We start from the raw sequence: 13,737 nt of genomic DNA on the forward strand, positions 1-13,737 counted from the left end.
TTCCGATAAACCTCTTGAAAAATGTTTGCATGGAAAAACGCAGAATCCCAATGAGTCTTTAAACCAGTTGATATGGAAGCGATGCCCAAAAGATATATTTATTGAAAGAACTGCTCTAAGTATAGGAGTAGCCTCAGCTGTACTAAATTTTAATGAAGGGCAGCAGTTCTTAAATAAATTGTTTAATGAGCTTGGAATGGAATTCGGTGTAAATGCGCAAAATTACTGTTTACGTAAAGACAATAAACGAATCATTAAAGCAGAAAAACAATGTAGTACTAAAGTAAAATCAAGAAGAAAAAAGTTAAGAGCAATAAAAAAAGGTTTTTGTGACCAAAATGAAGAACTGGAAGGTGTAACTTATAAAAGTGGTGAATTTTGAACTATTTTATTCTTCTTTTTTTTTTAATTGCGTTTTTCTCAAAATCATGTATTTGGGGTTTGCGACGTGGATTTTTTAAAAAACCTATTATCAGATTTACTTGAAATTTGGCACACATACTTACTACATTAGTATCTACAACATACACTAGGATAATTTTTATCGCTTCTCTCGTTCAGTAATTTTTAATCATTTTTTTTCATAAATTACCCCCAAAATTGCAAAATTTTACACAAATGCAAATATTTTTAGATTTTTTTGACCATATCAAAATCTTCTAGTCTATGTTGCAATGCCACATGTAATATATCACCAGCCAAATTTTCAATAAAAAATATATAAGGGTTCTTGAAAAATCTCTGTCACAGTTTACCCCATTTATGGGCCTTCAGCGATAATTATGCTGAAGAAGATTTGTCATAATTTTTTTTTTTTTTTTGCTTCTTGATGTTATATTACACATTGTAGAATTTTTTTTTATTTGAAAAAGGTGATTTTTTTTTTTTTTTTGCTAATTACTATACTACCACCTTAATATGTTTGAAAGAAAAAGAATATTTTAATATATTTAGAATACAAATCAATTAATTTTATTTGAAATTTTTTTTTTTTATGTAGTGGTTCTTAACTTTTATCACAATAATATTACTATATATATATATATATATATATATATATATATATATATATATATATATATATATATATATATATATATATATATATATATATATATATATATCGCGAGGTTAGAATTATTTTGTTCTAACTCCATGTTTTTCCGAACTGAGAAAATCAAATTCAAAGTTTTAAAAGGACCTGTAGACCACTTAAACATAAAAGACGTAAACAAATTAGATTCATATTAATTTCCCATACTTGCTACCACAGTTTAAAAGTAAATACTCCAAAAGATATGTGCAGGTATCTGAATTACCACACCCTGATTTGGAGATAGAACAATATAATACACACTTGTTTTATAAAATACAATATTATTTTGTTCTATCTCCATTTTTTATATAAAAATATAATACAAATTAGTATTTCGTATATATATTGTATATATTGTAGCAAGGTAAAGAACTGTTTGGCATATAAAATGTTTTATTGGAATAAAATCTTACTTTAACTAGTAAAAAAACTTTATAAATGCAATATTTATAAATGTTAATTATCTAAGATACCAAGATTTTTACAAAAAAATAAAACTTTGGTTGAAATAAACTCAAAGAACATATTATCCAAAATACATTTCACAGTGAAATGAATTTCAAAGATTAAATTCAGAAAGGTAAGCACATCTGGTAAATTCATTAAAAACAACTATTTTAATATGAAGCCCATTTAACACCATAACATAAACATAAAACATAAATATTTTGACATTAAAATAAATTATTTTAAAATACTATTATAAAATGTTATGTCTACAGCAGGCATATACTTGAACTTACTTTGAAGGTCCTTAACTTTATCATTAGAAATTTGAGCACACTGGTTTAAGACAGAAGCCATTGGTACAACTGCAAGAGGTCTTGCCACAGCTAATTAAGATCGTGGATTGTTAGGAAGACGCTTAATTCGTACTTCTGAACAAACATCAGTAAATGACTTTCTGTAGTATGATCTGAAAACTCTGCCCTGTAAACCAGATGCTTTATTTGGGTATAGGGAACAAGGTTATAATTAAAATAGCCTGCAATAGCTGAAAAATGCTTAAAATCCAATCTTTTCATTTGGTAGACAGAAAAAGGATTTCTCTTTTGAATATTAGCAATTGCTCTGATTAAACCAAGTGGACTAAATATTTCAAGAGGAGCTAGTGCTCCATCGATTTGACTATGTATATTGTCAACCTCTTGTATACTAGAATGCCCTGATTCACAGAACTTTTGCTCTATTACCCTGATTTTTGGGTAACGTATAAAAACTCACGTAAGGCAATGGACATGTGACTATTTTTATTTTGAGGCACGCAGGAATAAAACCATGGTATGAGTTTATTAACATCTGGGTGGTCAGCAATTATCTTCTCTAGCAAGCACGTTACACTACTTGCAAAGTCATTTCCTGCACGACCTGAAATGCCTTTATGCCAAAGCATACAAAAACCTTTTTTATTTAGGGAGCAATGTCCAGTTAAATTATAAGCTGAGAGTTTACATTTGTAAAAAAATGCTCCTATGTTTGATTTTGGTAAACTTATTACATTTTCAAGGTCAATGCATACTACAGCTACATTTTTATCCTTAAGTTTGCGGTCTTTTTCACGTTCTGCTTGATTTTCATTTTTCAACATTACATGTTTGGAAAATTTTTGGGTTTGCTCCTCAGTTGGATTTACTACATTATGGTATTCATAACATGTATCACCTAAATCAGTTTTTGGCTTTTGTAATTCGATGTTAAAGTCATGCTCAAATATGAAGCTATACATATGCTTCTTAACAGGGGCAATATTCTTTTCTTTGCAATAGGTAGAGTTAAGTTCATACATTTTATTAAGATTTAAAAAAGCTTCAAAATATTTTTTTTTGTTCTTTTACGACAGTAGTGTGATGGTACATGTGGAAATTCATTGATATGATCTTTAACACTTTGTTTTGATCTTTGATCAACTACTTTATTGGTGTGTTTCTCCCATTTTGAAAAGGCTGGGCTTCCAGTAGCATCATTCTTGTTTTCATGATGATAATAAACTCTTCTACTACTTATATTTAAAGTAGTGAGGTAAAATTCTTTACAAACTCGAGTTTGCAAATCACCAACAAAAAAGCTGTAATAAAATGAATATGTTTTTCGCGAATTTTCATTGATGGTTCGATGACGTTTCTTCTGGAGTCCTTCAGAAGTTCTACTGTAGAAATGCTTTTTTTGGGTATCATCCATAGACCAAAAATCAGAAAATATATGTGCTCGTTCTTCATCAATGATATGTTGTCTACATTTAAATTTACAGGAATTTAAACAGTCTTTTCTTGTTGTTACAGACTTGCATGGAACATTTTCTCCTTTTCTATTTTTATAAGCTTGACCAGATTGTCTCAACTGCTTTCTCACATTCTGTATCCAAGTTTTAGGCGCTGACTTTCGTTTCCTAGTTTGGCCTCCATGTGGGGGCAGACGACTAGCTGATGCTATTACAAGTGCACCATTAGGATATCCAAGAACAGTCAGATCAGTTTCTAAAAAAAAATATATATATACATAATAACAAACAAATAACGATAGTACCCAAACCATGAACAATATATATATATATAAGAAAGTTCAAATGTAATAACTATGATCGATGAAAAAAAAACATTATATATGTATATATATATATATATATATATATATATATATATATATATATATATATATATATATATATATATATATATATATATATATATATATATATATATATATATATATATATATATATATATATATATATATATATATATATATATATATATATATATATATATATATATATATATATATATACATAATTTACCTTCAACGTTTTGTTGTAATTTTTCAACAAAAAAATCTAAAAATTAAGGTAAAATAGGAGCCGTTGTCGCGTTAAATAAGTAGATCGTTAAATAAGTAGACAGTCAGTTCTGCGCAAGCGTAACGCCTGCGCAGATACAGCGCAAAGCTTCCGTTAGGTAGGTTAAATCTATCGTTAAATAAGTAGCCTTGTTTCCGTTAGGTATAAACTCAAAAAACAAAAATAATCATGTTTTAAAATTTTTTAAAATTATATAATTAAAATGTGAGTCTATAATTACTCTGTTGAAGATGTTTAGCAGTCTCTGATGGAATAATAAATTATTATAATAAAAAAGTGTCAACTTTGTGGTATGTGTATATATAACCCACTATTTAAGTTAAACTTTTATATAATTTATGATTAAGAGTTTATTATTATTGTATATTTTATATTATTTTATGTTTCTGAAGTTAATTTTATACTATGTCTCAGCATCTCAAAACTCACAGTTGTTTTGGGACTTCCATTTTATGCATTGACTTATTTGTCGATTTTGCTCAGAACTATTAGTCAATTTTGTTATGTATTTAAGAGTTGCAATTAAGTATTACTAGAAATACTTATTGAAAACAATCTAAGACCAAATTAACTGTAAATTTATTATGGATTTGAATCTAATTTTCAGAAAGTGACCCTAGGTACAGATTAAAAAAAGGTTATTCTACCAAGGGTTACTAATTTTTAAACCCTTTTACTTGATGGAATTTTTTTAGTATAAGTCAATATACTTATACTAATACAAAGTAATTAGTATAGAGATGTGATCGTATCAGTTTTGCCTTCTTTAGAAAAGTCTGGGGACTTGAATTTGGGCACTAAAACAATCTGGCTATAGGTACACAAACTTCCCTTAGACCTTATTGGACCTCTTGCCTTAATAAAACTTGAAAAAAATATATTATTACAATTACTGATAATTGAAGTAAATATATTGAAAAATTAACAATTTATGCAACTACTTTATTTTATAGATTTTTGGTACTCTTCAAAAAACTCTAAAATTTTAGATTATTTGATAAAGTCTGCTATTTTCCTTAAACCAATCAATGAGAAAAAGGTTCAGAGTTTAAACTGGTAGCGGTAAAGGTTTGAAAAAAGCTATTTGTTAATGATAGTATCGTTGTAAAAAGGGGCTGTCGAAGTTCAAAATTTTTCTAAAGTTTTCTTTAAAGTTTGTCAATACAGTCTAAAGACAAGGCCTTAGATATTTTAAAAGACTCACCTTGCTGGCTTGATGATACCTTGATTGATATAGCACAAAGTTTGTTTTTATATCAGTTTTCTAAAATGTTTGGGTTTCCAAGTTTAAAATATCTGGATTTTTTGCATTTTTAGTTGTTTTAATTCATGTGGTCTTTCAGAAAGTTACAGTGCAACGATTAATGTTAGAAAATCATATTGGGTGTTTCTAAGTAATGTGTCCTGATGTTGTTTTACATTGGAAGTGTGTTTAGTTTTATGATTCACTCTTTAATAGTTTAAGTAAAGGTGATGTGCCATTGTTAGTGCATAGAGTTGCACATGAAAATGATTGTGATTTTTTCTTAGAAAGAAATGCAATGGTTTTGTGTAGCAGTATCAACCTAAGTTTAGTTATATAAAAAGATAATGACATGCGGTAGCATTACCTGAAATGTATTGAGAATGGTAAATTAGAGATGTTTCCTTTTGTTACTGTGTTATACTGTCATAAACAGTTTGTCTTTAGTACTATCAATGTTGTGAATATATCCTGTTATTTCTACTGTTTTTGTTTTTATGACATATTTAAATATTTAAATTCAATCAATATACATAAATATGTTTTTTTTTGTTTTTTATTGTTGATTTGTTTATGTACCTTATGTTCTAGTTAATATTTAAAAAATTCATTACTTAATTTATTTTTGTAAGTGTCTTATAGATGTCTAAAGTTATACAATTGGCTAATTTAGGTCAACTATTGTTTGTTCTTTATTTTGTTATTGGCATGATGATTTGTTTTGCTCACTTTGTAGTTGTTTTTTTCTTACTGTCATCAGTTATTCAACTAGGGTTATTGATATAAGATATAGTCAATAGGTACAGTTATTAAAGTCAGTTCTTTATTTACATACATTTTGTTGCAGTTGCAGTTGATTATAGCTACTATTACAACTACACCAAAAGTAGTATTTAAAAATATGGCTATGTAATTTTTAATTATAATGAGATATTTGATCAATTTTTTATAGAATATTGTGAAAGTATAGACTATTCTGGCATGTTGATATATCTTTGATGGGCGGACATAAGAGTATAACTGCATTTTTGACCATTTAACGATTTATATGAGAAAATGTGTCTTGTGTATGTTGGCATCAATGGTTTTAACAGTATAGTTACACCATTCGGTTCAAACAGAATAAAAGTAATAACCCATTTCTCAAAATATGACTTCTGTAGCAAAATAATTGGGTTCATAATAATATTTTTTTGCTCTCCTGAAAAGTTACACTTTTGCAGTTATACTCTTATGTCCACCCATCAAAGATATGGCTGTTTTAACATTTTTAACATTTATTTGATTTAAAAATTCAAATCCTTCGTTAGAGTTCATTTTGTAAATCAATTTATTGACATACATTAATCAATGCATTTATTAAGTACTCTTCTGGCACAAAAGCATTTTTATAATTATTTTATTTATTCGTTGTGATTTTATGATACTATTTATATTATACTATATTTCTATTCTATGTAGGCTTGTAATTCCATGTGGAAAAATCGAATTTCTTCCGAAAATGCCCAAGTTTCAACCAAGTTAAATTTTTTCAAAAGGACTTAAAAAGCATGTTGTTTTATTTTGCTATTTATATTGTGTAAGAATATTGTTTTTCTCATTGATGTGTAAGGATATTATTATAATGATTTTATTTTCCAAATAAAGTTTTAGTGTAGCATGAAGTGTGTCGTTTCTTTAATATCGTTTGTATTTAAAACATTCTCATAGTAAGAAATAGTAAACTAAGTCACATTTTATTAGTATTGCGCTATGCATACATTAAGATCGCTAAAATCGTCGAATAATACCCGTCTAGGTTGTTATTCAACGGTAGTACAATAGTGGTGTAGTGGTAGAGCGCTCGCCTCATAATCAAAAAGTGTTCTGAGTTCGATCGCCACCACGTCCCTGGCAGTACCGCGCTCAACTTGTTTCTCCGCGTAGCGATCTTGATCGTCATGGTTTGTGTTTCGAAGTTATAGAGTTGAGAGAAGGTTGTAACAACAACTAAAGCAGCCTCCTTGACTGTAGTGGCTTTTTCGGCTTTGAGGAGGTAAATTAACACACAAAAAAAGGCTAGACACGAATTAATAAATTCTCTTCTTTTTATTTTTTCTGGGATAACATCAGAATGCTGTCCTTATTATTTATTTGCGTAGAATCAAGTAACAATTACAAATTTTACAATCATTAAGTTTAAGGATTAAGGATAAATAATTTAACGTAAAACATTTTGCTAAAATGCACAGTTAAATTATTTAGGAATACAATAAACTTCCTTGTGAGATGACTATTTTATTTAATATCTTTAATACGGGTGAATGGCCTATCAAAAAGCTTTTTCTTAAAAATATATTTCTTGTCATACTATACTATAAAGATATAAATTGCGATTAGAATATACGTCGTGAGTTAAATATTATTAAAAGTAGTAAATTATCACTATAAAAATGCCCTTAAGTAATAACAATTCGCATGGCAAAGGAAATGCTTTTAGTTCGGTTAACGTATGTTTTTTTTTAAATTTGTTCGTCTGGGTTAGCAAAATGCCTCGATTGTTCAGTTTGTCTACTTATTTAACGATCTACTTATTTAACGTGACTTAATACGTTAAATAAGTATCCGTAAACTAACGCATGCGCAGAATATCATTTTGTCTACTTATTTAACGATCTACTTATTTAACGTGACACCGTTAAATACAGGAATGGCTCCCAATTTTGATTGGATGAAAAAATTTTGTTTCACAAAGTCCGAAAACATTTTTTCTCGTTTACCGGATATCGTGACTTGTATATGTTATATATGGAACATGTATATGAAATATTATGAATACATTCTTTAGATCGGAGCAAATATTTTGACCAATCAAATTAGGGAGCAATTCCTGTAAAAGTCTTAGATTTTAGGTTTTATTTACCTAAACTTTATTTACCGCTATTGTTTTTAATTTGTTTATAGTATTATAGTTTACTAACTTTGTTAATTTGTTTTTATGTTATTCTTAAGTAAAACATATACCGAGAGTGTTAAGTAAAACATGTACAGAGAGTAAAACATAAAATTATATTATTTTTTGTTATACATTCAATGTGTAAATAAAAATTTTATTTGTTTTTATTTACTAATTTTTATTCTATTAATTTTACAAATAATTAAATAATAAAAAATTTTATAACTGTATTTTATTAAAATACAGTGTTTTTTATTACCACATTGATTGTATAATAATATGTTTTGTTATTGTAAATGTATTATAATACATTTACAATAGTTACCCTGTGTGTTACACACAGGTTTGTAATAGGTAAATGTAATAGGTAAGTGTATTATAATACACTTACCTATTACATTTACCTGTTACATTATTGCATTTAATAATTAACCTGTGTGTAACACTCAGATTAATTATTATAAATGTATTATTATACATTTACAATAATTAACATGTATTATTATACATTTACAATTACAAAGCAACACAATTTTTTACACGCTACTACTAAGGCAATACTTTTACATTCTAAGCTATGGCAATAATTTCAATCAGAGGTTTGTTGGTTCAAAATAAAATTAAAAGTTAAATTGATATGCTTCATAAAATTATATTGTTTAACTAATGATTCTCTATTAAATTGTTTTATTAACTAATAAAGTTAAATACATGTAGGTCAAAAGTTAAAATTAAATTAAGTTTTTAAATGATGTAGTTTTCTATAACTAAATTTTATCTTACTATTAGGATGTCAACAAATATTATCTTACTGCCAAGATCTTTCTTTAAAATATATGTCTTTAAAAAACATTGAGCGATCTAACTGTAAAATACACTATGTAAGCTAGTGTATTCTAAAATTTGACTCTATTTGCATTTTTCAATGACTAGATTTGTTCAATGTTGGAGTAAATTTCTGGCAAATTTTCTGATACCACAACAACAATATATCTCTTAACTAGTGTCTTTACCAGTCCTTTGAATGAGAGGTTGATTTTGAGGTGGTAAGCTGCTATCTACTCTTAATGCAGTGCAACAATGCTTAGATAAAACTTGAGAAAACCTTTACCACCATCAATTCCAAGCTTAACAAAATATCCATCAGAAAATTTGCAAGTGAATAACTGATACACAAGACTTGACAAATCATTGCATTGAGCAACATCCTGAACACCAGAAACCAGAATCTCCTTTCCATTGGTAATTTTTAAGTCACTGCGGGTGACTTAAAAGATATTTTTGGTTTAAATTATTAAAAACACTCATCTAAATATCCTCTACAGTCTGTTTTACTTTCAGCAGGATCATCAGGAAGCTTCTTGATAAACCTGCTGAAGGTGAAACAAACTGTAGAAAACATTTTGATAAGTGTTTTTAAAATTATATATATATATATATATATTATATATATATATATATATATATATATATATATATATATATATATATATATATACATATATATATATATATATATATATATATATATATATATATATATATATATATATATATATATGACATCTTACTAAAATGATAATTTTAGTTTATTTCAAATTTGTTAGCTTCATAAAATATTATTGTTCAACTAATGACAACTAGTGACATTTAAGTTAAGAGTTCTATAGAGTTTTCTATAGCTCAACTCTAAGTTATTCCAATAATGTGTCTACACTATACAATTTTTGCTTGAATTCAGTTTTCATTTATTCTGATCTGTCTTACCACAATTATTTGTTCCCCTACAATTTTTTTGCTGTTATTCCTTTGCCTCAGCTACTAGAATTTCAAGATCTTTGTTTTCTTTTATTGTCAAATTATGAAGCTCTTTGATTGATTTATATCTTAGCATCTGCAAATTTACTCAGATTCTTTATTACAAAGTTTTTTTGACAATAATTTATTAGTTTTACCAACAATGGTCTTGAACAATGTTATACAATATTGTCTTTTTTACCAAGCTGGATCACTTTAATTATATTTTTCTTAACAATATGTGAAGTAGTTATAGTAAATATTTTAATACAAAATTACTCATCTTTTTGGTATGATTTATCTAATGGAAAATTTTCTGAAAATTAATAAATGCTCCTAGTGTATAAAGCAGTTGAAATACATTTTTTTATGAACTCATTGCTCACAAAATGTAACCTTCCTACACACTCCACAAGCCCATTTGCCAGATATTTTTGCTTGGTCATTCTTAACTGGATGACTAATGTCTTTATCATGTTAATCCTTAGCTCTTTTGTTTCAATTCCATCTTTTCAACACTGAAACTTTTCAACACTATATATTAATTCTCCTTCAACTACATAAATTAGTTTTTATGCTAAAATAAGTCTAAACTCTTTAGAAATAGATTACAAGACGGTTATAAAAACCTAGGGTGTATCACTGAACAATGCTGCACACCAACCTTTACTTTCAAACTAACACTCTCTTTCTTTTGTTTTCATTTATGTTGTGATATTTTCATACGTAGTCATGAGAACTTTTTTAACATCTGAATATCATTAAACCCATCGCACAAGCTCTCATGGCACTTTTTCAACGTTAACAAGCAATAGGAGACTCTGAGCTGTATTAATAGCTCTGATTCTACTTCACTAAATTAAATTACCTTTGTATACAGCTTTTACTTTTTTTCGAATGAGGAAACCTACTTCAATAATATAATTGTTGTTACTTTATCAACTTTATCTTAAACACACTTTTTTTTCTGAAAAAAACTTATAAAAAACACCAAAAACACAATAGAGTGAGCTAATTGAAACTTAAAAGCTGTCATATTATTGATTGTGATCATGTTAAACAATATGCTAATTAGGTCTGTTGTTATTTTTATACTAAATAAAAATTCTTTCTTTATCTATGGGTGGGAATTTTAGAGGGGGGGGGGGTGTCTTATTAAGCTCAAGGTGGGTGGGAAAATTAATTATATCATCATAACAGTAAAATAATTATAACTAATATAATGAATACAAAAACTATACTATAAAAAAATAAATAATATAATAAAAATTATTATTTCATATTTCTTATCACAGGTTTTTATTAAGAATAAAAATAGTTTCGTTAGGCGCGATATTTTGGCACGTAACTTTCACGTAAAATAGTAACCTGGACAAAGTCACCTAAAATAAACGTGATTGAAACGTGAGTAAAACGTTGCGCGCCTACTGGGTATAGATTAAAATAATATTTGTATATCATATATATATAATACATAAAACTCTAAATATAGTAAAGATAATCATCATCTGTATAATTTTAAAAGATTTTTAAAACAAAGTGACCTATAGCACACAAAAACTAAACATGTTTAGGAGTTTTTAGATATTTACATAAGGTGTTCTAATATTGTTTGAAATAAATAATGTATTTAACAAAAATTTAATAAGAAAGTGGTCACTGAATTAAGTCTTATAACAGTAATTAGATAAACAATGCTAATAAAATAAAATTTGTGGCAAATACAAATATTTTTCTTCTTCTAAATATCGTTATTTACTTGATACATACCACTACTTTTAAGACCACTACTTTTCAGAAAGGTATAAAAATGAACTGCAGATAAATGTTTTGTTAAATCCTTAATTCGCCTACATTTAAATCCACATTGAAGACAAAAAGAATTTCCTGATTGAATATTTTCTTGTGCTTCATCAATTGATTTGTGTTTATTTTTCATATGCCGCAGCATGTTTTTTTTTTGGGTGAAAGAGATAGTGCAAATTGTGCATTTTAAAGATAAAAAATTGGTATTTTTTACATTGGCCATTTTCTTTTTATTTATGTTGGATTCGAAAACATTTGTATATATGGCATCTTCATCAGAATCAGTATCACATACTTCAAAACTGGTGGAAACTTCACGCACAATAGTGGTAGGAACAACAAAATCAAGATTGATTTCTTTTGAGATAAACCATGACATTAAAGCTAATCTTAAATATTTAGAATATTTAGTAGGGTCTTTTAGAAAATTGTAATTATTGTTCTCTATTTGACCATTATTTATCATACAGTTAAAGTAGTCATATTTTAAGCAAGAGATTGCACATACTATTATGGTAATAACTCCACAAATATTTCCACATGTCTGCATGGGATAATTTTCTTTGCAAAAAGAACTGCATTTTTTAACTCCATTCATGTGTGTCTTTGGATCATGACAATAAGTGATATTAAAGCTTTCGCTTATGTGATACAATTTTCTGATTAATAATTTAACTTTAGTTAAAAAATCATCTGGAGCTGTCCATCCTAAAGAATCTACATAGTAAAAATTACCTTCAATACTATTATAAACTGCAAGTGTCCAGTGGCAACCTGCATTTAAATCTGTGCCAGAAAATGTTTTCTCATTGTTTCCTCCAATATTTATAATAAAGATCAGCTTTTCAGGGACAACAGTTATTCTTGATACATAATGCTCAATATTTCCTAAAAAGTTAAAATAAATTACCAACATAACTCAGCTAAAGTATTAGGGTTCATCACATATTCTGATATTTCTTTGTTAGCTGGCCTTCTAAAAAGCACTTCTTTGAATTTTTCTATTAAATTTTGAGAAGGAAAAATACTGATTGATTTTGGTACTAACTTGGGAGAATTAAACCATGTTAACTCTTGATCAACTGCTAGCTTCATTTCTTGAACCCTATGAAGAGCTATTAGATGCTGAACACTTTCATACATGAACTTTCCTAGGTTGCATTCTATATAATGGATTCCACTTGCAATATTATTGCGCATAGGTAGTTCAGTGGACCATTTCATTAACTGATGTTTAGGTGGTAAACTTTTAAGAGAAAATACATCATCAGTTATATCCACAGGAGACTGGCGTGTTTTGATAGAATAATCTTGAACAGATTTAATAAACTGTTTCTGTGACTCGCAAGCATTATGTCGATTATAATTGTTGATCGCAAGGTGATTAAGCTTTAACTTGTTTGAAGACAAGCTAGCAGATGCCTAAACAAAAGTTATGTCTTTTAGAAGAAGAAAAATTGCATTATCTTTAATGAAATAAAACTGCACTAAAACTCACCATCGTTATTGCGTATTAGATACTAGAATCAAGTAGCGAGTTCTATCGCATTTATATTGTACATATATAATAATATATGTATATCCATACAAAGGCATAAACTTTTTTTAAATACGGCAACGAGAAAAAATTGTTTTTCGGACTAAGGAAAATCTTTTTTCGTCCAATCAAAATAGGGAGCCATTCATGTATTTAACGATTAGTAAAATCTACCGCGGCTGCCATTTTGATTTTAACGACTTTTAAATATAAAACAGATATAACGGAGCACATTATAATTTTAATTTATAAACTGCATTAAGGAGGTGGAACAAAATGCAATGTCAGGTATATTAAGAAATAATTTATTTTTTTACTGATTTGATAGTAAAAAATAAATATTTTAACTATAAAAAGAAAAAAAATTTATCTAACTCAAATTTTTTGATTTGTGGAGATAAAACAAAATAATTTTAACCTCGCGATATATATATATATATATATATATATATATATATGCAGTTTATAA

The 13,737-nt window shown here is 27.4% G+C and overlaps 1 protein-coding gene and 1 long non-coding RNA gene across 2 annotated transcripts; both read right to left on the reverse strand.

Annotated features, from left to right (window-relative positions):
• Positions 1-1,711: 1,711 nt before the first annotated feature.
• LOC136091576 (uncharacterized) lies at positions 1,712-3,998 on the reverse strand. The gene is made up of 2 exons (XR_010644090.1): positions 3,891-3,998; positions 1,712-3,570 (listed from the first exon to the last, which is right to left on the reverse strand). It is a non-coding gene; the product is annotated as an uncharacterized LOC136091576 (long non-coding RNA).
• A 5,194-nt stretch (positions 3,999-9,192) lies between these two features.
• LOC136091895 (uncharacterized) lies at positions 9,193-13,291 on the reverse strand. The gene is made up of 3 exons (XM_065819609.1): positions 13,230-13,291; positions 11,696-13,153; positions 9,193-9,395 (listed from the first exon to the last, which is right to left on the reverse strand). Exons 2-3 carry the CDS (start codon positions 12,645-12,647, stop codon positions 9,193-9,195), a joined length of 1,155 nt encoding a protein of 384 aa, XP_065675681.1. The 5' UTR covers positions 12,648-13,153; positions 13,230-13,291.
• Between the last annotated feature and the right edge of the window lie 446 nt (positions 13,292-13,737).

Source organism: Hydra vulgaris, chromosome 15, assembly GCF_038396675.1.
Source record: "Hydra vulgaris chromosome 15, alternate assembly HydraT2T_AEP".
In the NCBI taxonomy this organism is placed as follows: Eukaryota; Metazoa; Cnidaria; class Hydrozoa; order Anthoathecata; family Hydridae; genus Hydra; species Hydra vulgaris.

Coding starts and splice junctions, on each gene's coding strand:
- LOC136091895 (XM_065819609.1), bottom strand. CDS start 12,647: ATGTTGGTAATTTATTTTAACTTTTTAGGAAATATTGAGCATTATGTA. Junction 9,396..11,695: donor TAGTGGTCTTAAAAGTAGTG/GTATGTATCAAG, acceptor ATATCTTTTAAG/TCACCCGCAGTGACTTAAAA.